General features: G+C 36.4%; 1 protein-coding gene and 1 non-coding gene across 2 annotated transcripts; both read left to right on the forward strand.

Moving 5' to 3' along the window:
• Positions 1–1,928: 1,928 nt before the first annotated feature.
• Positions 1,929–5,238, forward strand: LOC112732404 (protein KINESIN LIGHT CHAIN-RELATED 1). Its single transcript, XM_025781117.3, has 3 exons — positions 1,929–3,208; positions 3,555–4,463; positions 4,816–5,238. The coding sequence occupies exons 1-3, from the start codon at positions 2,592–2,594 to the stop codon at positions 5,048–5,050; spliced, it is 1,761 nt and encodes a 586-aa protein (XP_025636902.1). The 5' UTR covers positions 1,929–2,591; the 3' UTR covers positions 5,051–5,238.
• A 13,088-nt stretch (positions 5,239–18,326) lies between these two features.
• On the forward strand, positions 18,327–18,434 carry LOC112739180 (small nucleolar RNA R71). The gene has a single exon (XR_003170117.1). It is a non-coding gene; the product is annotated as a small nucleolar RNA R71 (small nucleolar RNA).
• The last annotated feature ends 4,487 nt before the right edge of the window (positions 18,435–22,921 follow it).

The following is a 22,921-nucleotide window of genomic DNA, read 5'->3' on the forward strand; positions in this document are numbered from 1 at the left end:
CCAGCATAAATAATCCGTTCCTAGTAAACTCAAAACACGAACAACACACAAAAATACAATGCCAATAAGATCATCAGTGTTGTTTATTCTTTATCACAAACTGACTTAAGTATTGGAGTTTTTTTTTTTGCAGGTACTTCACACTGCTTGGACGAGGAAGGAATTGTGGTGCAGCATATCGAAAAAGAACGTCATCAATGCCTTTCCAGCTGCAACTGACCTATACCTCGAGCCAAATCCCAAACAGAAATACTTTCATTTCGCAGTTTGTGCCTCTAATCTCTACTTGTATATATTAATATATAGACACACAGGGAGTTCAATAAAACGAAGTTTATGAGGAAGATTTTAAAATTGGAGGAGGCGAGAATATGCATAAGAGGAATGTTAGGAGGCCAGCAATATTTGGAATTTACAGCCATCAAATAGCTATCAATGAGGCTTTTAATGGTGTGAGATTAATGTGAGATTTCATCCAATGACTCACTTTTCTTTGATGGTTACATGCTGGCCAGAATTTGATAAAATTACTGGCCCCTAAACTTTTTCTATGCATAAATGTCAATGATGACCCGTGGAATCAAACATGGACAAGAAAGAGGTAGCAACTGATGAAATGAAATAAATTAAATAGGACAATAAATAGTTCTCTATTACTTTTACCGCAACCTTACGTCAAATTAAATGTTTCCGTAGACTTTCTTTAAATTTTTATGTTACCCAACCCAATTGAAAATTTGAGATAAAAATTTTGACAATGACTTTTTCAACATATTTTTGCTTTACCACTTTAATTTTCTTTTTATTATTATGTAATTTCCCCATTCTTAATCGTATGGTCTACCTATCAAGTAAAATTAATGATTAAGTTGGATTAGTTTTTCAGTTGTTGCAGGTAGCAAGCGAACTTCAATCCAACCCTAATGAAACCGACGTTACTCTTGAAAAATAAATAATATTGTTTTAAGGAAAATATATGTTAAAATAAAAATATTTGTAAAGTAACTAAAGTAAAAGAATTAATTATTATTAAATTTATAATTTATATCGTATGCAAGTCATATTATCTTAATTAAAAAATAATTATATTCTTAATTTTTTATTTCATAATTTTTTTTATTTTAGAGGAATTTAATTATTTTTTTATTATATTTATCTAAAATAAAAAAGTTGTTCAAGTGATAAATTAATATAGTTCAGATTTTTTAAAATAAAAGAGCTTGTAACGTAATAAAATAATATTTTAATTATTCTTAAATCAAAATAATGAGACTTATTAAATATAAATAATAAAAATTACAAATTTAAAATAATCAAAATATTAATTATTTTATTATTTTTCTAATTTTTTTGTATAGATAATATTTTTTTTTAAAATTAGTAAGCACATATAAAGTTATAAGTCACTGTGTTAATTCTACTAATTAGATACTACCTAATTTAATAGGATCATATTAGTATACACAAAAAGTCAATTATCAATATAAAATACATATTAAAATATAAAATATATAATAAAAATAAGTTAAATAATATAAATATATAATAATTTATTTTGGGTGTATAAATAATATTTTTAAATTATAACCATGTAAGGTATTAGGTTTTCGAAATTAGAACTTCAACCTATTTTATTAAAGAAAAAATATATATATATTTTTTCAATTTTTTTCATCTTTTAAATATATAATTAAAGTCTGCCAGAGTGCCAGGCTAACTTCTTTCTCTCCTAGTTCCTCCGCTGGAAGGGTAGAGATCTGGGCCAAACAGAGAAAACCAATCGTATTTACGTATTTAATAATGAGTGTGGTAGGGGTAATATCGATATACATTTGCCAACAACCAAAATGCATTTCTTCGGTATCCAATATTCTATATTTTAGATGTTGTGTCAATATATATATATATATATATATATATATATTGGTGAGGACAAATTATTAACAAATCGTATGGAAACTCTTTCAGGCTTTTTATTCTTTTAATTGATGAAATTTATAACATATCAGACAAGGAAACAGAAAGAAGGAAAGAGAGACATATGCCTCGGAGGAAAAAGGCAGAAATAAAAAAGAGGCCAAAAACTATAATTCGGCAGTATTAGTGTATTACTATTACGGTATTACCTAAAATATGAATGAAAACTGAAGTATGACTATGAGCTTCACTTATATAGATAGTATCATAAGTAGAGTCTGAATCAAAAGATAAGGGGTTAGTTTTATTAAAAGTAGATAACTTGAGAAAAAGAAGGTGATTATAGAGGGGAAGGAAGGAGAGGTTGTTGAATTACAATAGTAACCTGATAGGTAAAAAGAAGCAGCAGCAGAAGCAGCAACGGCATAAAGCATGGGGAAAAAAAAAGAAAATAGAAAAGATGCTGGATTAGATAGACTGATAGAGAGGTGAAAGTGAAGGGGTGAAACCTCCCTCACAGCTCACACAAGCAAGCTAAGCTGAAACATCTGATTTCGGGTGCGAGTGGTGCCTTGTTCTTATCCTCTCAAGTGTCTCCCTTTACAAATCTCACAGACAAGCACAAGCACAAGCACAAGTCCGCTTCCCTTCCCTTTCTCTCTTTCAATTGAACCATGCCGGGTCTCGTTAAGACCCCACCGGAAGCTCCGCCCCTCCGAGTCTCAGTACCCAACACTCCAACCCAAAGATCCGAATCCATCAGAACCCCTTCCCCTCTTCCCAAGAAACCACCCTCACCTTCTCCCTCCCGATCCAAGAAGAAGACTCCCGAAACCCCCAATTCCAACCACCTTCTCTCCGATGCCTCTCTCGATAACCCCGATCTTGGCCCATTTCTCCTTAAGCTAGCCCGCGACACCATCGCTTCTGGAGACGGGCCTGCCAAGGCCCTCGACTACGCTATCCGGGCTTCTAAGTCCTTTGAGCGATGCGCCCTCGACGGCGAGCCCAGCCTCGACCTCGCCATGAGCCTCCACGTCCTCGCCGCCATCTACTGCAGCTTAGGGAGGTTCGAGGAGGCTGTGCCGGTGCTTGAGCGCGCGATCCAGGTTCCTGACATCGCTAGAGGTGCGGATCACGCGCTCGCCGCTTTCTCCGGGTACATGCAGCTCGGAGACACGTTCTCCATGCTTGGCCAGGTCGATAAGTCCATCTCTTGCTACGACCAGGGACTCCAGATTCAGATCCAAGCCTTGGGCGAGACTGATCCTAGGGTTGGAGAAACTTGCAGGTATCTCATCTCAATTTCACCATGATAAATTTATTAAGGTTAATTACGTCTCGATTTGGAATTTTATACTCTCGTTTGAATTTGGATTTGGAGACTGCATTATACTGCGGGATATACGGAATTGATTCGGATTTGGAAACTCTGGTGCGGAATTACCGATATTATCTGTTGTTAGCAGATGCGTTTTGGATATTTGCTAAAGCTAAATTGTACTTCTGTGCATTAAGTTTCATTGTTGTTATAATAATCTGTGATTCCTGCGATTAATTGGCATGCTTGGCTGATGAGTGGGTTTTTCATTTGATGATGTGCTGATGAATAATAAATATGGTCTTGGATGTTGCAGATACTTGGCTGAGGCCAATGTTCAAGCGATGCAGTTTGATAAGGCAGAAGAACTGTGCAAGAAGACGCTTGAGATTCATCGTGTGCACAGCGAACCAGCCTCTCTTGAAGAGGCAGCTGATAGAAGGCTTATGGCCCTTATATGCGAGGCAAAAGGGGATTACGAAGCGGCTCTTGAGCACCTTGTCCTTGCCAGCATGGCGATGATTGCAAATGGACAGGACAATGAAGTTGCTTCTATTGATGTCAGCATTGGAAACATCTACATGTCTCTCTGTCGCTTTGACGAGGCTATCTTCTCGTACCAGAAGGCACTTACTGTGTTCAAATCAGCCAAGGGAGAAAACCATTCTTCGGTTGCATCTGTCTTTGTAAGACTAGCTGATTTGTACCACAGGACTGGAAAGCTTCGAGAGTCCAAGTCCTATTGCGAAAATGCTCTTAGAATATACTCAAAACCAGTGCCTGGAACCACTGCAGAAGAGATTGCTGGTGGTTTGACTGAAGTTTCGGCCATTTTTGAGTCTGTGGATGAGCCTGAGGAAGCACTGAAGCTTTTACAAAAAGCAATGAAATTGTTGGAGGATAAACCAGGACAGCAGAGCACAATTGCTGGGATAGAAGCACGCATGGGGGTGATGTATTACATGATTGGGCGGTATGAAGATTCAAGGAACTCTTTTGAGAGTGCCGTAGCAAAACTCAGGGTCAGTGGAGAAAGGAAGTCTGCCTTCTTTGGCGTTGTTTTGAACCAGATGGGGTTGGCATGTGTGCAGCTGTTCAAGATAGATGAGGCTGCTGAACTGTTTGAAGAAGCTAGGGGCATTCTTGAACAAGAGTGTGGCCCATGCCATCAAGATACTCTTGGAGTGTATAGCAATCTTGCAGCAACTTATGATGCTATGGGAAGGTAAACTTATTTTTTCAACATTATTATTTTCTTTCAAGTTTTACTTATTGGAATGTTTGCTCCAAAGTTCTCCAGATTTGGCACAGATAAATTACTTTTTCCCACGGTTTGTTGCATACTTTTTGCTAAAATGTCCCCTCCTAAAAAATAGAATACTAATAACATTTGTATTAGAACCGATTTAAAATACAACCAAAATGGGCTTTTGTGGAACTAAGTAGTAAGTAGATGCTTTGTTGGAGGAAAATTTATGCGGGAATTCTGTTTACAAGCCTTTCGTATTTTCCTACATATTCTCTGATGTTAAATCTGCAACCTTCTGTTCTTGAACTAACATGATGGCATTGTTCAGAGTGGGAGATGCAATTGAGATCTTAGAGTATGTGCTTAAATTGAGGGAAGAAAAGCTCGGAATTGCAAATCCTGATTTTGAAGATGAGAAGCGCAGGCTGGCTGAGCTCCTGAAAGAAGCAGGCAAGACACGAGATAGGAAAGCGAAATCTCTGGAAAACCTGATTGATCCAAACTCAAAGAGGACCAAGAAGGAGGGGGCAAAGAGATGGCCTGGTTTGGGTTTTAGAATTTAACCATATCTTTATTAATCTTTATATTATTGGATGCACATTCTGTAACATAGAATATCTTGTATAGGGTTGAATTTGTAATTTGTGAGCTTCCCTGTTTCTTGATATTTGTTCACGCATTTGTGTTTCTTTTCTTTATTTGTTTTCTTGGTTAATTGTTTTATAAAATGTGTTGTGACCATTTAGCTGAACCACAGTTGCAATCCTGTTCTCCTTTCCGGAAAGTGTTGAAAGCAAATTTTTATTTGAGTGAATAAATTTTGATGAGGTTGTGTTTTATTCGCCTTGGGCATTCGCGAGGTCGATAAATGGCGCTTTTTTTTTTTTATTTCGTCTGGCCTTCCTATTATTAAATGCTTGCTGGCTTGTTTCCTCATCTAAATGATTTTCAGTGTCAAAGCTTTTATGAATTATTGGGACTTCTTTCTCTCTCTCTCTTTTTTTTTTCTTAAAGACGTTTATTTTACATAAAAGGGTTAGATGATCAGATTCTTATATGCGTAATGTGTTGTTACTTCCTTATTAATTGCTGAAGGCTGAGGTCATCAGCGGGATACCATACTGCACAATTGCGCATGCCATGCGATATCTCAGCATTTCAGTTCTCCAAATTTCAAACGCTTTCGAGAAATAATGAGGTTTTCAACCAAAAAAAAATGTTTTTTTATTTTTAATTTATATTTTTATGAGATTAATTAATTTTTCTGTCAATATTTTTTTTGTATTAATGAAATAAATTTATATAACATGTTAAACTGTTGATTTTCATTAAAAATTAAATAGAATTTTAACAATTTTTTTATTAGAAATTTTGTTATTTTTTAAAGATAATTATCAAGACCGTTTAATTTTTATTTTATTTTTTTATTATTTTTTTTAAATATATTACTTAAATTAACTATGTAAAACTAAAAAATATTAGTAATATTTAAATTATTTTTATTTATAAAAATTAAATAAAAAATATATTAATAATTATTGTATTACATAAGTATATTTTAAAAAAAAATTATTAATAAATAAACTAATTAATTTTATAAAATTAAATATTAAAACCAAAAATAATATTTTTTTTTGTTCGAAAGCCTCTCGTCCTTTAAAAAAATTATGAGAGTTGGAAATTGGTGAAATAAAAATATCATATCTCATTTCTCGCATTAGTACATTGCTTGACACTTGAGCTGAGTTTGATCAAGATTATCCATATTTACGTTTTACTGTTAGAGATAAGGCAAAATGGCAAATAACTACGGTAGTACTTAGAATGACAGAATCACATGCTTCTCTCAAAGGCTCAAAGTTGTTCCTTTTTTTCTTCTTTTCTTTTTTTTTTCTCTTTTTTTTAGCTTCTTCCTTTTTCCTTTTTCTTTTGCAATGTAGGACGCGGCTCAATTTTTTTGAATATTAGTTAGAATTTGGTGTAATGCTTTATTATTAAATGTAGTAGTATTTTGCATATTTTTGGGACTAACAATCCACAAGAAACAAATTGCTTTAGCCAGATTTTTTTAAAAAAATAAAAAAATACAATATAAGAGGACGTATTACATTTTTAAAAATTTTAAAAAATAATATAAGGAGACGGATTGTATTAGTTTAATATTAAACACATAATATAAAGGGCATATTAACAATACAAGAACAGGATATTATTAAGACGCAGAGAGTGAATTGACATTACACAGCGGGCGTACTATATTTTTCAGATTAAAAAGCTATACCTCGAGTATTATAAAAGGAAGAACAAATTTGTTGAGTGTGAGTGTGTTTTATTTTGTTAAGATAGTAAGAGAATAAAAATGGAGGAAAGTGTTAGTTTAAAAATATATTATAATGATCAAATCTTTTCACAAATATCTGAAGATGTGAGTTTTGTATGTGAAAATTCATATGATGTTGTTATTCCTTTTAGAATAACATATGAGGAATTTAAGAGTATACTTTGTCAATGTGTTGATAATCAAATATTAAAAGAGAGTCATAGCCTGTGTTGGTATTTGGTGGTTTTGTTCAATTTCAAATAATGTATGTGGTTGGCGATGCAAGTATGCACGGGATGTGTTCGATGAACCAGCAAACATGGGCACAAGTGTCAGTTATCGAGTTATATGTTAAGTTCGAAGAATTAGTTGAGGTTGATTTACCCGAACCTAACATCGATTGGACGGTTTATAACACTGAAAGTGAAGAAGAATTCGAGAGCACTTATCATATTGTTGGTCCAGTTGAAGATATCGACGAAGATGATATCATAGTTGAGCCTGACGTTGCAGATGTGACAAATGCACTAACGAGCCAACATCCATCAAGAGAGCCTTCTTTTATACACGCTTTGGATCTAGACGCTATGAATGCACCAGAATTTTCTGAGTTTGTCAATGCAGGTAAGTAGTCTTCTATTTTTATTATTATTAGTATTATAATAATTATTATTAGCCTTTATTATAATACGCATTACTATTATTGTTATTATTTGTTATTATGATTATTTATTTTTAATATTATTATTATTATTATTATTATTATTATTATTATTATTATTATTATTATTATTATTATTATTATTATTATTATTAGTAATAGTAAGAATTATTTCTTTTTATTATTGGTATAGACCCTGTTGTTTACAGATGGTGAATTTATTATCGGTATGGAGTTTAGTTCTAGAGAAACTGTGATTGCAGCAATTAAAGATTATACCATTCGTTGGGGTGTGAATTATCGAGTGTGTGAATCTGAGCCAACCACATTTTATGCTAAGTGTATACAATATAGAACAAATTGCGATCGGCTTATCAGGACTAGTCCTATTAAGAGAAAGTTTTGTTGGGTTATAAGGCGGTACAATGGTAGTCACACATGTACCAGGACAACAATTTCTCAAGATCATGTGAAGCTAAACTCAGACATAATTGCAGAGGTGATAACGCCATTGGTTAAAGTTGATCCATCTTTAAAGGTGAAATCTGTGATTGTTGAAGTGCAATTAAAATTCAATTATACGATAAGTTACCGCAAAACATGGCTGGTTAAGCACAAGGCAATTGCAAATATATTTGGTGGTTGGGAAGCTTCTTATCAAGCTTTGCCATCATGGTTTGAAGCAACGGTACAAAAAGATCCATCAGCAACAGTCGAGAACAAAACTACACCAGCTTACCAAGGGGATGAGGCGGTCCAGGATTTTCTTTGGCTTCCCAGAACCTTATATCTTATCTATTGGGCACTGTTACCAAATTGATAACCCCTGGTTCTCATACCATATGTTGTTTTTCAGATGCAGGTCGCAACCTACCTCGGTGAGTTTGCGAATGGTGACAAAGCAGAGGATGGCTCAAATTCCTATTTTGATTTACTTTTGTAGCATCTCACTTTTGTATTTTAAAAACTTTGACAGATAAGATGTTAGCTGTTGTAAACATCAAAACTCTGTTGTATTTCTGTTTGAACTAGCCGGTCTAAACTCCGTTGGTTGTGACTAGTTATTTTTTGTATATTATATTATAGATATATAACTTTTTTACTCTATGTTTTCTGTTTATCTTTTGTGCTTACGCGTTTGGCTAACATGTGTGAATACTTCGCGCTTTTGTATCTCTATTTTTCTTACGTCCTTGAGCTTTTATTCCTTCATCGGGTTTCTAGTGTATGATATTCCTTGATTATATATTATTGTATGAGCTTTATAACTTAAAGAACTTATTATATATTACCTCTGATTGTGGCTGTAGAATGGTGGAAGTGTGGGGGTGATAAGACGTGGCAGCGATAGTGACAATGTGACCACCATCGACGGCAACGAACACCAATAGTGGTGGCAGAAGCAGTGACAGTTCCAGCAATAGTAAAGACAACGTGTAGCGGCGGCAACAACGGAAGCTCTAGCTGGTGATGGCGACGGCGGCAGCCTCAGTGGAGGAGAGGTGCACTAGAGATGAGAGAGAGACGACAAGAGAGAGAGAGAGAAGGGAGGGGAGAGAGAGAAGAGAGAGAGAGAGAGAGAGTCTTTACAGAAATGAAGGAGAAGGGTTTCACGTTTGAATTTTACCCTAATTTTACCGTCGAATTTATCGGCGAAAATTTTCACTGGTAAAGTGTCTAAACGCAACATTTTACTAAACCTTAATATGATCGGAATAAACCGACGAAAAATCCGTTGATAAAATTGGCACTATTGAAATAAGATTTTGCACCAGTAATTATCGTCGGATTTAGTGGTGGAAAAAAGAAACCAACGATAATCAATTATGGGAACGAAATTTTGCTCATGCCCGTCGCAAAAACTGCCGCTAATTCCGCCAGTACTAGCCGTCACTAAATCCGACTATAAGACCCCAGATTTTTTGAAAATTAAATAATAAGTTACTTATGACTTATTATATTTACATAAGATTATATTTACAGAGATTTTTATATATAAGTTGGGCAATTTCTTATTTATAATTTGGATCTTTAATAATTTAGAAAATGATAAGAATTTCATATGTTCTAATTTGAACATTAAGCTTATGAACCTTATTTTATAAATAAAGGAGAATTAATTTAATTATCTCTAATTTTCATTGAATTAGTATTTATTTGAAAATAATTTGCAAGTTGAGAATAAAATAGTATTTCAAAAATAATTATTTTTGTATTTAAATTGGTTTTAAATTATTACTCTACCCTTTTATTGTTATTAAAATTCTTATCTTACCAAACCCCAGCATCCCCAACACAAACCCTAATCTACATACACTCTCCCAAACCCTAACACTCCTTCACCCCACCCATTTCCAGTCGCCACCCCTTTTCTTTCACACACACACGCTGAAGAAAGAGAGAGATGAGCAAGGAAGAAGAGGAGAAGAGAGGAAGGGGGTTGTCTCGCCGTCGCTGCCACTTGACGGAGAAAAATTGTCAGTAAAGAATTTCTCAAAAATGTCGCGTTGCAAGTATAGTTCTAAACTAACAAATTATCATCGGTCAACGTTTAAATAGTTTGTCACTTTAGCAAGCCCAATAAAATTAACCAAAGTATTTAAACATCGGGTCGTCTCTCAAGGAATTGCAGGGAAGTGTAGTTTATTATTGGCTATGAAAAAGCATATTTTTGGGTTTTGTAATAAGAAACAAGAAAGTAAAATGGCAAGAAAATAAACTAATAACTAAGAAAGCTCTTAGCAAGGAAGGAGAATTAGAAGTCCTATCCTCATTATCATCACCAATTGTGATGGTAGATGTAAATTGCTTTTGCTTAGTCATCCTCTAACAAATGAAGGAAAGTCAAGCGGGTAAAATCGACTTAAGTTCACAAGTCCTAATTAAAGACTAGATTTAGTGAGGCTCAAGCCAACTAGCAACTTTCAATCACCAATCAACAAAAGAATTTTGATAACTCAAGAGTATCAAATTAATCAATCCAAGTCAAGAACATAAAATCTAAATTAAAATCCACCCAAGTATTTTATCAAACACTTGAAAGGCATAAAATAAAAACATAGAAAATTGACAAGACATAGAAAATTCTAAGACTAACCAAAGCAAAGAAATAACCATAATAAAGCAATTGAATAATAAGAAACATGAAACATAAATTGCATTAATGAAAATTGAGAGTAACACATGAACTCATAAACTTAATTAGCAAAATAAAGGAATCAATTAGAGAAATACATAACTAAAGTGCTAGAACAAATAAAAGGTAGAAGAAAACTAAATTAAAGCAAGATGAAAATCTGAAATTGAGAAGAAATAAAACTAAAAACCCTAAGATGTAAGAACCGTAACTAATCAACCGGTTAATTAATTAATGTTGCCCAAATTAGATTCTGAAAAGTTAGAGTGAGAATTTGAGGATTTAAAGGTGATTTTTGGACTCAGTGGGTTTTTCTGAGTCAGAAAATGTGATTTCTGCGAAAAATTGCAAAAAATCGTGAACCGGCAGTTGAACCGGTTGAACCGGTTCAAGTCTGCCCCGTACTGCACGAGAAAAAGTGAAAACCGACAAAAACCTTAGAAAAATATTAGAAATGGAAAACCGGGTGTTAATTTTAAACGGGCTAAAAACGCTAACGGGTTGGACCGGACCCAAGTTGGGCCCAAGCCCAACATATAAAAGGCTCAATTAATGAACCCATGCAGCCACAACACAACTAAACACACCCACACAACAGAAATAGAAAGGGGAGAAGGGGAGTAAGAAACACTATTCTCCCTCTTCTTCTCTAGCTCATATTTTGAGCTACAGAGCTCCGATCTCCGCACCGTTTGTGGCTACGCATTCCTTGTGAAGAGTTCTACAAAACTCATACAAGAAACTGGAGAGGTAACCATGAAATCTTTTCTATTCTTCTCTCCAAAATTTTGGTTCTTAGGGTTTGTGATTAAGTGAGTTTTTGTGATTTTGGATGTTTAGGTTCACTCTAATCCTTGCTTAGCATTGGGTTTTGACATCCAAATCTGTTGGAAAAGGTAAGAGCCATTAAATCCTTCTGAAATTTCTAGTTTGATAAACCCTAGGTTGAATTATGGTGAATTATGTGTGTTATAGCTTGAAGTGGTGAGTAATTGAACTTGTTGGAGCTTATTGGTGATTGTTGGTGGCTTGGATTGTGTTGGAAAAGCCTAGCTTGTGCTCAACTTTGGTTTAAGGGCATATTGGAAATCGGCCAAGGTATGGTTTTGGTTTCCTCTATGTAGTATATAATATTCATGGACATTTAGGCTATTGTCCCATATGATAGGTTTGGAATTTATATGTTGTTGATGATTGTTTGGGTTGTTAATGTTGTAAATGTTGATTGAGATAATGGGGTTGGAATGTAATGTATGATGAACTTGTATGAATATGTATTTTAGTCATTACTAAGGACTATGAAAGAGTTGATGAGGAAGAATGATATTGATGAAATGAGAATTTATGAATGTGTTGGTAAGAAATTGCTTGATGTGTTGTATATTGATATTCAAGGTTGAGAATGTTGAAATGCAAAGGAAAGAGTAGTAAAAATGGTACAATATGTCTTAGAGTATGGATTTTGATGAGAAATGGAGTTTTGAATGGTTTGATATGGGTTGGAATGTGTATGGTAAGAAATGGTGGTAATTGTGAACTTTGATAAAAATGGATTTTTGGTGAACTTTGTTCGATCATAACTTTTGCCTCGGTTTTCAAAATTAATTGGAATTTATTTGAAATTAAAGCTTATTGAAAACCCTTCAATTTGATATAAAGTTTGTAAAATTTGGATTTTCGTAGAGGAAGTTATGATCATTCAAAGTTGGTGTTAAAAATCTGAAATTCCGCTAAGTTGCAAAATTTTATGATTTCTAATGTGTGCGCACACACAGCCTTGTGCGCGTACACAACCCTGCGAAAATCTTATTCTGTGCGGACGCACACACCTGTGCGCACACACAGGCAGGGAAATGTCTACTGGTTGCAACGCTAGCACAGGTGGTGCGCGCACACATCAATGGATCCATCTTATACTGAAAATGTTTTTGAAAACTACTGCACTACTTTTTCATTGAGATTATGAGACTGGTGTGTAGAAATTGTGATTACACTTTGATTATGTAAAATTCATCGCTCTTTCTTTCCCTGGTAATGGCGCCAAAAACATGATGCCAATACCATGGTTCACAACTTCGCACAACTAACCAGCAAGTGCACTGAGTCGTCCAAGTAATACCTTACGTGAGTAAGGGTCGAATCCCACGGAGATTGTTGGTATGAAGCAAGCTATGGTCACCTTGTAAATCTCAGTCAGGCGGATATAAAATAATAATGGAGTTTTCGAAAGTAATTAATAAAATAGGGATAGAAATACTTATGTAAATCATGTGGTGAGAATTTCAGATAAGCGAATAGAGATGCTTTCGTTCCTCTGAACCTCTGCTTTCCTGCTATCTTCATCCAATCAGTCTTACTCCTTTCCATGGCTGGCTTTATGTAATGCATCACCATTGTCAATGGCTACTTTCGGTCTTCCCTCGGGAAAATGATCCAAATGCCCTGTCACGGCACGACTAATCGTCTGGAGGCATCACCCTTGTCAATGGTTTACATCCTATCCTCTCAGTGAAAATGGTCAACGCACCCTGTCACAGCACGGCTATTCATCTGTCGGTTCTCGATCATGCTGGAATAGGATTTACTATCCTTTTGCGTTCTGTCACTACGCCCAGCAATCGTGAGTTTGAAACTCGTCACAGTCATTCAATCATTGAATCCTACTCGGAATACCACAGACAAGGTTTAGACTTTCCGGATTCTCTTGAATGCCTCCATCAATCTAGCTTATACCACGAAGATTCTGATTAAGAGATCTAAGAGATACTCATTCAGTCGAAGGTAGAACGGAAGTGGTTGTCAGGCATGCGTTCATAGGGAATGATGATGATTGTCACGTTCATCACATTCAGATTGAAGAGCGAATGAATATCTTAGAAGCGAAATAAGATGAATTGAATAGAAAACAGTAGTACTTTGCATTAATCTTTGAGGAACAGCAGAGCTCCACACCTTAATCTATGGAGTGTAGAAACTCTACCGTTAAAAATACATAAGTGATAGGTCCAGGCATGGCCGAGATGGCCAGCCCCCAAAACGTGATCACAGGATCAAAATACGATCCAGGATCCAAAGATGTCTAATACAATAGTAAGAGGTCCTATTTATAATAAACTAGCTACTAGGGTTTACAAAAGTAAGTAATTGATGCATAAATCCACTTCCGGGGCCCACTTGGTGTGTGCTTGGGCTGAGCTTCAGTGCTGCACGTGTAGAGGTCCTTCTTGGAGTTGAACGCCAGTATTTGTGCCAGTTTGGGCCTTCAACTCTGGTTTTGGATCCTTTTCTGGCGCTGGATGCCAGAATTGGGCAAAGAGCTGGCGTTTAACGCCCGTTTGCGTCATCTAAACTTGGGCAAAGTATGGACTATTATAAATTGCTGGAAAGCCCTAGATGTCTACATTCCAACGCAATTGGAAGCGCGCCATTTAGAGTTCTGTAGCTCCAGAAAATCCACTTTGAGTGCAGGGAGGTCAGAATCCAACAACATCAGTAGTCCTTCTTCAACCTCTGAATCTGATTTTCGCTCAAGTCCCTCAATTTCAGCCAGAAAATACCTGAAATCACAGAAAAACACACAAACTCATAGTAAAGTCCAGAAATGTGAATTTAACATAAAAACTAATGAAAACATCCCTAAAAGTAACCAGATTCTACTAAAAACATACTAAAAACAATGCCAAAAAGCGTATAAATTATCCGCTCATCACAACACCAAACTTAAATTGTTGCTTGTCCCCAAGCAACTGAAAATCAAGTAGGATAAAAAGAAGAGAATATACTATAAATTCCAAACTATCAATGAAACATAGCTTCAATCATATGAGCGGGACTTATAGCTTTTTGCCTCTTGAATAGTTTTGGCATCTCACTTTATCCATTGAAGTTCAGAATGATTGGCATCTATAGGAACTCAGAGTTCAGATAGTGTTATTGATTCTCCTAGTTCAGTATGATAATTCTTGAACACAGCTGTTTTATGAGTCTTGGCCGTGGCCCTAAGCACTTTGTTTTCCAGTATTACCACCGGATACATAAATGCCACAGACACATAACTGGGTGAACCTTTTCAGATTGTGACTTAGCTTTGCTAAAGTCCCCAATTAGAGGTGTCCAGGGTTCTTAAGCACACTCTTTTTTTGCTATGGACCTTGACTTTAACCGCTCAGTCTCAAGTTTTCACTTGACACCTACACGCCACAAGCACATGGTTAGGGACAGCTTGGTTTAGCCGCTTAGACCAGGATTTTATTCCTTTAGGCCCTCCTATCCACTGATGCTCAAAGCCTTGGGATCTTTTTTATTTCCCTTGCCTTTTGGTTTTAAGGGTTATTGGCTTTTTTCTCTTGCCTCTTGGTTTTAAGAGCTTTTGGCTTTTTCTGCTTGCTTTTTCTTTTTCTTTCTATTTTTTTTTCGCCTATTTTTTTTTTCTGCAAGCTTTGTTCTTTGCTGCTTTTTCTTGCTTCAAGAATCATTTTTATGATTTTTCAGATTATCAAATAACATGTCTCCTAGTCATCATTCTTTCAAGAGCCAACATATTTAACATTCTTAAACAACAACTTCAAAAGACATATGCACTGTTCAAGCATTCATTCAGAAAAAAAGAAGCATTGTCACCACATCAATATAATTAAGCTAAGTTCAAGGATAAATTCGAAACTCATGTACTTCTTGTTCTTTTGAATTAAAACATTTTTCATTTAAGAGAGGTGATGGATTCATAGAACATTTATAACTTTAAGACATAGTTACTGACTACTAATGATCATGTAATGAAGACACAAACATAGATAAGCACTTATCATAGAAAACGAAAAGCAGAAGAGATAAGAACAAGGAATGAGTCCACCTTAGTGATGGTGGCATTTCCTTCTTGAGGAACCAATGATGTCCTTGAGCTCTTCTATGTCTCTTCCTTGTCTTTGTTGCTCCTTCCTCATTGCTTTTTGGTCTTCTCTTATTTCATGAAGCATGATGGAGTGCTCTTGATGTTCCACCCTTAATTGTCCCATATTAGAACTCAATTCTCCTAGGGAGGTGTTGATTTGCTCCCAATAGTTTTGTGGAGGAAAGTGCATTTGAGGCATCTCCGGGATCTCATGGTGATGAGCTTCATACGCCTCTTGAGCTCCATGAATGGGTTCTCTTGCTTGCTCCATCTTTTTCTTAGTGATGGGCTTTGGAGATGAACCTTTTCATCTCCCATGACTCGGAGGTGAAAGCTTTTGTCTTCCCTTTTCCTTTTCTAGAGGATTCTCCAGTCTTAGCTGCCATCAATGGTAATGGAAAAACAAAAAAGCTATGCTTTTACCACACCAAACTTAGAATGTTGCTCGCCCTCGAGCAAAAGAAAAAAGAATAGAAGAAGAAGAAGAAGATATGGAGGAGATGGATGGATGTGTGTATTCGGCCATATGGGTGGGATTGGGTGGGAGAGAGATGTTGAATTTTGAAGGTAATGGGTGTATGGATGTGAGTGGTAAATGGAAAACAGAAGGGATGATCATGAATGGAAAGAGAGATGATGAGGTAGGTGGGGATCCTGTGGGGTCCACAAATCCTGAGATGATCCTGTGGGGTCCACAGATCCTGAGGTGTCAAGGCATTTACATCCCTGCACCAATTTAGGCATGTAAAATGCCCTTGCACACAACTCTGGGCGTTCAGCGCCAGGTTGGTGCCCATTTTGGACGTTCAACGCCCATTTGTTGCCATTTCTGGCGTTGAACGCCAGAACCATGCTTGTTATGGGCGTTCAGCGCCAGGATGCTGCCCATTTTGGGCGTTCAGCGCCAGAACCATGCTCTGTTCTGGCGTTGAACGCCAGGCAGATGCTTCCTCCAGGGTGTGATTTTTCTTCTGCTGTTTTTTATTCCGTTTTCAATTTTTATATTTATTTTGTGACTCCACATGATCATGAACCTATAAAGACATATAACTAAGAAAAATATAGTTAGATAAATAAAAATTGGGTTGCCTCCCAACAAGCGCTTCTTTAATGTCAATAGCTTGACAGTGGGCTCTCATGGAGCCTCACAGATGTTCAGAGCATTGTTGAGACTCTCCAACACCAAACTTAGAGTTTGGATATGGGAGTTCAACACCAAACTTAGAGTTTGGTTGTGGCCTCCCAACACCAAACTTAGAGTTTGACTGTGGGGGCTTTTGTTGACTCTGCTTTGAGAGAAGCTTTTTCTGCTTCCTCTCCATGGATGCAGAGAGAGATCCTTGAGTTGTAAACACAAGGTTGTCCTTATTCAATTGAAGGATCAATTCTCCTCTGTCCACATCAATCACAGCTCTTGTTGTGGCTAGGAAAGGTCTTCCTAGGATGATGGATTCATCCTCTTCCTTTCCAGTATCTAAAACTATGAAATCAGTAGGGATGTAAAGGCCTTCAACCTTTACCAACACGTCCTCTACTTGTCCATAAGCCTGTTTTCTTGAATTATCTACCATCTCTAATGAGATTCTAGCAGCTTGCACCCCATAGATTCCCAGTTTCTCTATTACAAAGAGGGGCATGAGGTTTATCCCTGAACCAAGGTCATATAGAGCCTTAAAGATCATGGTGCCTATGGTACAAGGTATTATGAACTTTTCAGGATCCTGTCTCTTCTGAGGCAATGTCAGTTGATCCAGATCACTTAGTTCATTGGTGAACAAGGGAGGTTCATCTTCCCAAGTATCCATGCCAAATAATTTGGCATTTAGCTTTATGATTGCACCAAAAAACTTGGCAGTTTGCTCTTCAGTAACATCCTCATTCTCTTCAGAAGAGGAATACTCATCAGAGCTCATGAATGGCATAAGGAGGTTCAATGGAATCTCTATGGTCTCTAGATGAGTCTCAGATTCCTTTGGTTCCTCAGAGGGAAGCTCCTTATTGATCACTGGACGTCCCAAGAGGTCTTCTTCCTTGGGATTCACGTCCTTTCCTTCCCTTACAGGTTCGGCCATGGTGCTTATGTCAATGGCCTTGCACTCTCCTTTTGGATTCTCTTCTGTATTGCTTGGGAGAGTACTGGGAGGGATTTCAGTGATCCTTTTACTCAACTGGCCCACTTGTGCTTCCAGATTTCTAATGGAAGACCTTGTTTCATTCATGAAACTTATAGTGGCCTTAGATAGATCAGAGACTAAGTTTACTAAATTAGAAGTATTTTGTTCAGAGTTCTCTGTCTGTTGCTGAGTGGATGATGGAAAAGGTTTATTATTGTTAAACCTGTTTCTTCCACCATTATTAAAGCCTTGTTGAGGCTTTTGATCCTTCCATGAGAGATTTGGATGATTTCTCCATGATGGATTATAGGTGTTTCCATAAGGTTCACCTAAGTAATTCACCTCTGCTATTGCAGGGTTCTCAGGATCATAAGCTTCTTCTTCAGAAGATGCCTCTTGAGTACTGTTGGACGCAGCTTGCATTCCATTCAGACTCTGAGAAATCATATTGACTTGCTGAGTCAATATTTTGTTCTGAGCCAATATGGCATTCAGAGTATCAACTTTAAGAACTCCCTTCTTCATAGGCGTCCCATTATTCACAGGATTCCTCTCAGAAGTGTACATGAATTGGTTATTTGCAACCATGTCAATGAGTTCTTAAGCTTCTGCAGGCATTTTCTTTAGGTGAATGGATCCACCTGCAGAAGTATCCAATGACATCTTTGATAACTCAAACAGACCATCATAGAATATGTCCAGGATGGTCCATTCTGAAAGCATGTCAGAAGGACACTTTTTGGTCAACTGTTTGTATCTTTCCCAAGCTTCATAGAGGGATTCACCTTCTTTCTGTCTGAAGGTTTGAACATCCACTCTAAGCTTGCTCAGCTTTTGAGGAGGAAAGAACTTGGCTAAGAAAGCCGTGACCAGCTTATCCCAAGAGTTCAGGCTATCTTTAGGTTGAGAGTCCAACCATATTCTAGCTCTGTCTCTTACAGCAAATGGGAAATGCATGAGCCTGTAGACTTCAGGATCTACTCCATTAGTCTTAACAGTATCACAGATCTGCAAGAATTCAGTTAAGAACTGAAAAGGATCTTCAGATGGAAGTCCATGAAACTTGCAGTTCTGCTGCATCAGAGAAACTAGCTGAGGTTTCAGCTCAAAATTGTTTGCTCCAATGGTAGGAATGGAGATGCTTCTTCCATGTAAATTGGAATTTGGTGCAGTAAAGTCACCAAGCATTCTCCTTGCATTGTTGTTGGGTTCGGCTGCCATCTCCTTTACTTGTTCGAAATTTTCAATCAAGTTATCTCTGGATTGTTGTAATTTAGCTTCTCTTAGTTCCCTCTTTAGAGTCCTTTCAGGTTCTGGATCAGCTACAACAAGAATGCCTTTTTCCTTGTTCCTGCTCATAAGAAAGAGAAGAAAACAAGAAAAGAAGAGAAATCCTCTATGTCACAGTAAAGAGGTTCCTTATTGTTAGTAGAAGAAAAGAAGAAGAGAAAAATCTGAACTCAGAAAGAGAGAGAGAGGGTTCGGATTTTTTTTGTGAGTGAGGGAGAGATGTTAGTAGATGAATAAATAAATAGAATAAGATGAGAGAGGGAGAGGATTTTCGAAAATAATTTTTTTGAAAAAGAGTTAGTGATTTTCGAAAATAGTTTTTGAAAAAGGTTAGTAGTTTTCGAAAATTAAGATTTAAAAATTAAAATAATTAGTTAATTAAAAAGAAATTTTGAAAAAGGGGGAAGGGATTTTCGAAAATTAGAGAGAGAGAGTTAGTTAGGTAGTTTTGAAAAAGATAAGAAACAAACAAAAAGTTAGTTAGTTAGTTGAAACAAATTTTGAAAAGATAAGAAGATAGGAAGTTAGAAAAGATATTTTGAAATCACATTTTTGAAAAAGATAAGATAAGAAGATATTTTTGAAAAGATATGATTGAAATTAGTTTTGAAAAAGATTTGATTTTTAAAATCACAATTAATGACTTGATTCACAAGAAATCACAAGATATGATTCTAGAACTCAAAGTTTGAACCTTTCTTAACAAGTAAGTAACAAACTTGAAATTTTTGAATCAAAACATTAATTGTTATTGTTATTTTCGAAAATATGATGTAAAATTAAGAAAAAGATTTTTGAAAAATATTTTTGAAAATTTCGAAAATAACTAAGAAAAATGAAAAAGATTTGATTTTGGAAAAAGATTTTGAAAAAGATGAGATTTTTAAATTGAAAATTTGATTTGACTCACAAAAACAACTAGATTTTAAAAAGTTTTGAAAAAGTCAAATCTAATTTTCGAAATTATGAGAGAAAAGAGGGAAAGATATTTTTTTTTGATTTTTTGAATTTTTTTATGATGAGAGAGAAAAACAAGAGAAATGATGCAATGCATGAAAGTTATGGATCAAAACATGTGATGCATGCAAGAATGCTATGAATGTCAAGATGAACACCAAGAACACTATGAAGATCATGATGAACACCAAGAACATATTTTTGAAAAATTTTTAATGCAAAGAAAACATGCAAGACACCAAACTTAGAATTCTTTAATGCTTAGACACTAAGAATTCAAGAATGCATATGAAAAGCAAGAAAAGACACAAAACATGCAAATGCAAAGATCAAACTAGAAGACTTACCAAGAACAACTTGAAGATCATGAAGAACACTATGAATGCATGAGAATTTTCGAAAAATACAAGATGCACATGCAATTGACACCAAACTTATAACATGACACATGACTCAAACAAGAAACAGAAAAATATTTTTGATTTTTATGATTTTCTAAAATTTTTTTGGATTTTTCGAAAAATTAATTGAAAAAGAAAAATAAGGATTCCAAAATTTTTTAATATGAATTCCAGGAATCTTGCATTCTTAGTCTAAAGCTTCAGTCCAGGAATTAGACATGGCCAATGGCCACCCAAGCTTCAGCAAACATAGATACTTCTCATGTATACAATAGTTGATATTTCATCCAACTTCATATACTTATGAGTGGAAGTCTCAGTCCAAAAGAATTTAGACATGGCTTTACAGCCAGCCAGGCTTCTCATGCTTCATGAAACACTAGAATTCATTCTTAAAAAAATTTTGAAGCCATAGAATAATTTATTTTTGAAAACATTTTCTTTTTCGAAAACAAAAGAAAAATTTTTGAAAGATTTTTTGAACAATTTTTGAAAACAAAACAAAAAGAAAATTACCTAATCTGAGCAACAGGATGAACCGTTAGTTGTCCAAACTCGAACAATCCCCGGCAACGGCGCCAAAAACTTGGTGCGCAGAAATTGTGATTACACTTTGATTATGTAAAATTCATCGCTCTTTCTTTCCCTGGTAATGGCGCCAAAAACATGATGCCAATACCATGGTTCACAACTTCGCACAACTAACCAGCAAGTGCACTGGGTCGTCCAAGTAATACCTTACATGAGTAAGGGTCGAATCCCACGGAGATTGTTGGTATGAAGCAAGCTATGGTCACCTTGTAAATCTCAGTCAGGCAGATATAAAATAATAATGGAGTTTTCGAAAGTAATTAATAAAATAGGGATAGAAATACTTATGTAAATCATTGGTGAGAATTTCAGATAAGCGAATAGAGATGCTTTCGTTCCTCTGAACCTCTGCTTTCCTGCTATCTTCATCCAATCAGTCTTACTCCTTTCCATGGCTGGCTTTATGTAATGCATCACCATTGTCAATGGCTACTTTCGGTCTTCTCTCGGGAAAATGATCCAAATGCCCTGTCACGGCACGGCTAATCGTCTGGAGGCATCACCCTTGTCAATAGTTTACATCCTATCCTCTCATTGAAAATGGTCAACGCACCCTGTCACGGCACGGCTATTCATCTGTCGGTTCTCGATCATGCTGGAATAGGATTTACTATCCTTTTGCGTTCTGTCACTACGCCCAGCAATCGCGAGTTTGAAGCTCGTCACAGTCATTCAATCATTGAATCCTACTCGGAATACCACAGACAAGGTTTAGACTTTCCGGATTCTCTTGAATGCCGCCATCAATCTAGCTTATACCACGAAGATTCTGATTAAGAGATCTAAGAGATACTCATTCAGTCGAAGGTAGAACGGAAGTGGTTGTCAGGCACGCGTTCATAGGGAATGATGATGATTGTCACATTCATCACATTCAGATTGAAGAGCGAATGAATATCTTAGAAGCGAAATAAGATGAATTGAATAGAAAACAGTAGTACTTTGCATTAATCTTTAAGGAACAGCAGAGCTCCACACCTTAATCTATGGAGTGTAGAAACTCTACCGTTAAAAATACATAAGTGATAGGTCCAGGCATGGCTGAGATGGCCAGCCCCCAAAACGTGATCACAGGATCAAAATACGATCCAGGATCCAAAGATGTCTAATACAATAGTAAGAGGTCCTATTTATAATAAACTAGCTACTAGGGTTTACAAAAGTAAGTAATTGATGCATAAATCCACTTCCGGGGCCCACTTGGTGTGTGCTTGGGCTGAGCTTGAGTGCTGCACGTGTAGAGGTCCTTCTTGGAGTTGAACGCCAGTATTTGTGCCAGTTTGGGCGTTCAACTCTGGTTTTGGATCCTTTTTTGGCGCTGGATGCCAGAATTGGGCAGAGAGCTGGCGTTGAACGCCAGTTTTCATCGTCTAAACTTGAGCAAAGTATGGACTATTATACATTGCTGGAATGCCCTGGATGTCTACTTTCCAACGCAATTAGAAGCGCGCCATTTCGAGTTCTGTAGCTCCAGAAAATCCACTTTGAGTGCAGGGAGGTCAGAATCCAACAGCATCAGCAATCCTTCTTCAACCTCTGAATCTGATTTTCGCTCAATTCCCTCAATTTCAGCCAGAAAATACCTGAAATTACAGAAAAACACACAAACTCATAGTAAAGTCCAGAAATGTGAATTAACATAAAAATTAATGAAAACATCCCTAAAAGTAACCAGATTCTACTAAAAACATACTAAAAACAATGCCAAAAAGCGTATAAATTATCCGCTCATTAGAGACGCTATGTGCCCGGTAGGGACGGCGGTTGGATCCCTCCTGTCGAGGTTGTGGCGGCGGCGTAAGGGCGGTGGTTCGTCCCACTTGCATTGAGATGCGAGGTCTGTGGCAAGAGTATCTCGCTCGCATCCCTTCGGATCAATAGAGCGTGTAGGCGCTGGTACCTGGACAGTGATCCGGGCACTATATCTCGGGGGTTCCCATATGAGAATTCCGAAGGGCGACGTCTCCATGGAGATATGTCGGGTTGGAAGTTGAACCGACAATGTGATATCACAGCGAGTAGGACAGGCATTCATCATATGCATTTTCTATCTGTTTGTATGCTTTGGCTACT

Source organism: Arachis hypogaea, chromosome 13 (assembly GCF_003086295.3).
Source record: "Arachis hypogaea cultivar Tifrunner chromosome 13, arahy.Tifrunner.gnm2.J5K5, whole genome shotgun sequence".
NCBI lineage: Eukaryota > Viridiplantae > Streptophyta > Magnoliopsida > Fabales > Fabaceae > Arachis > Arachis hypogaea.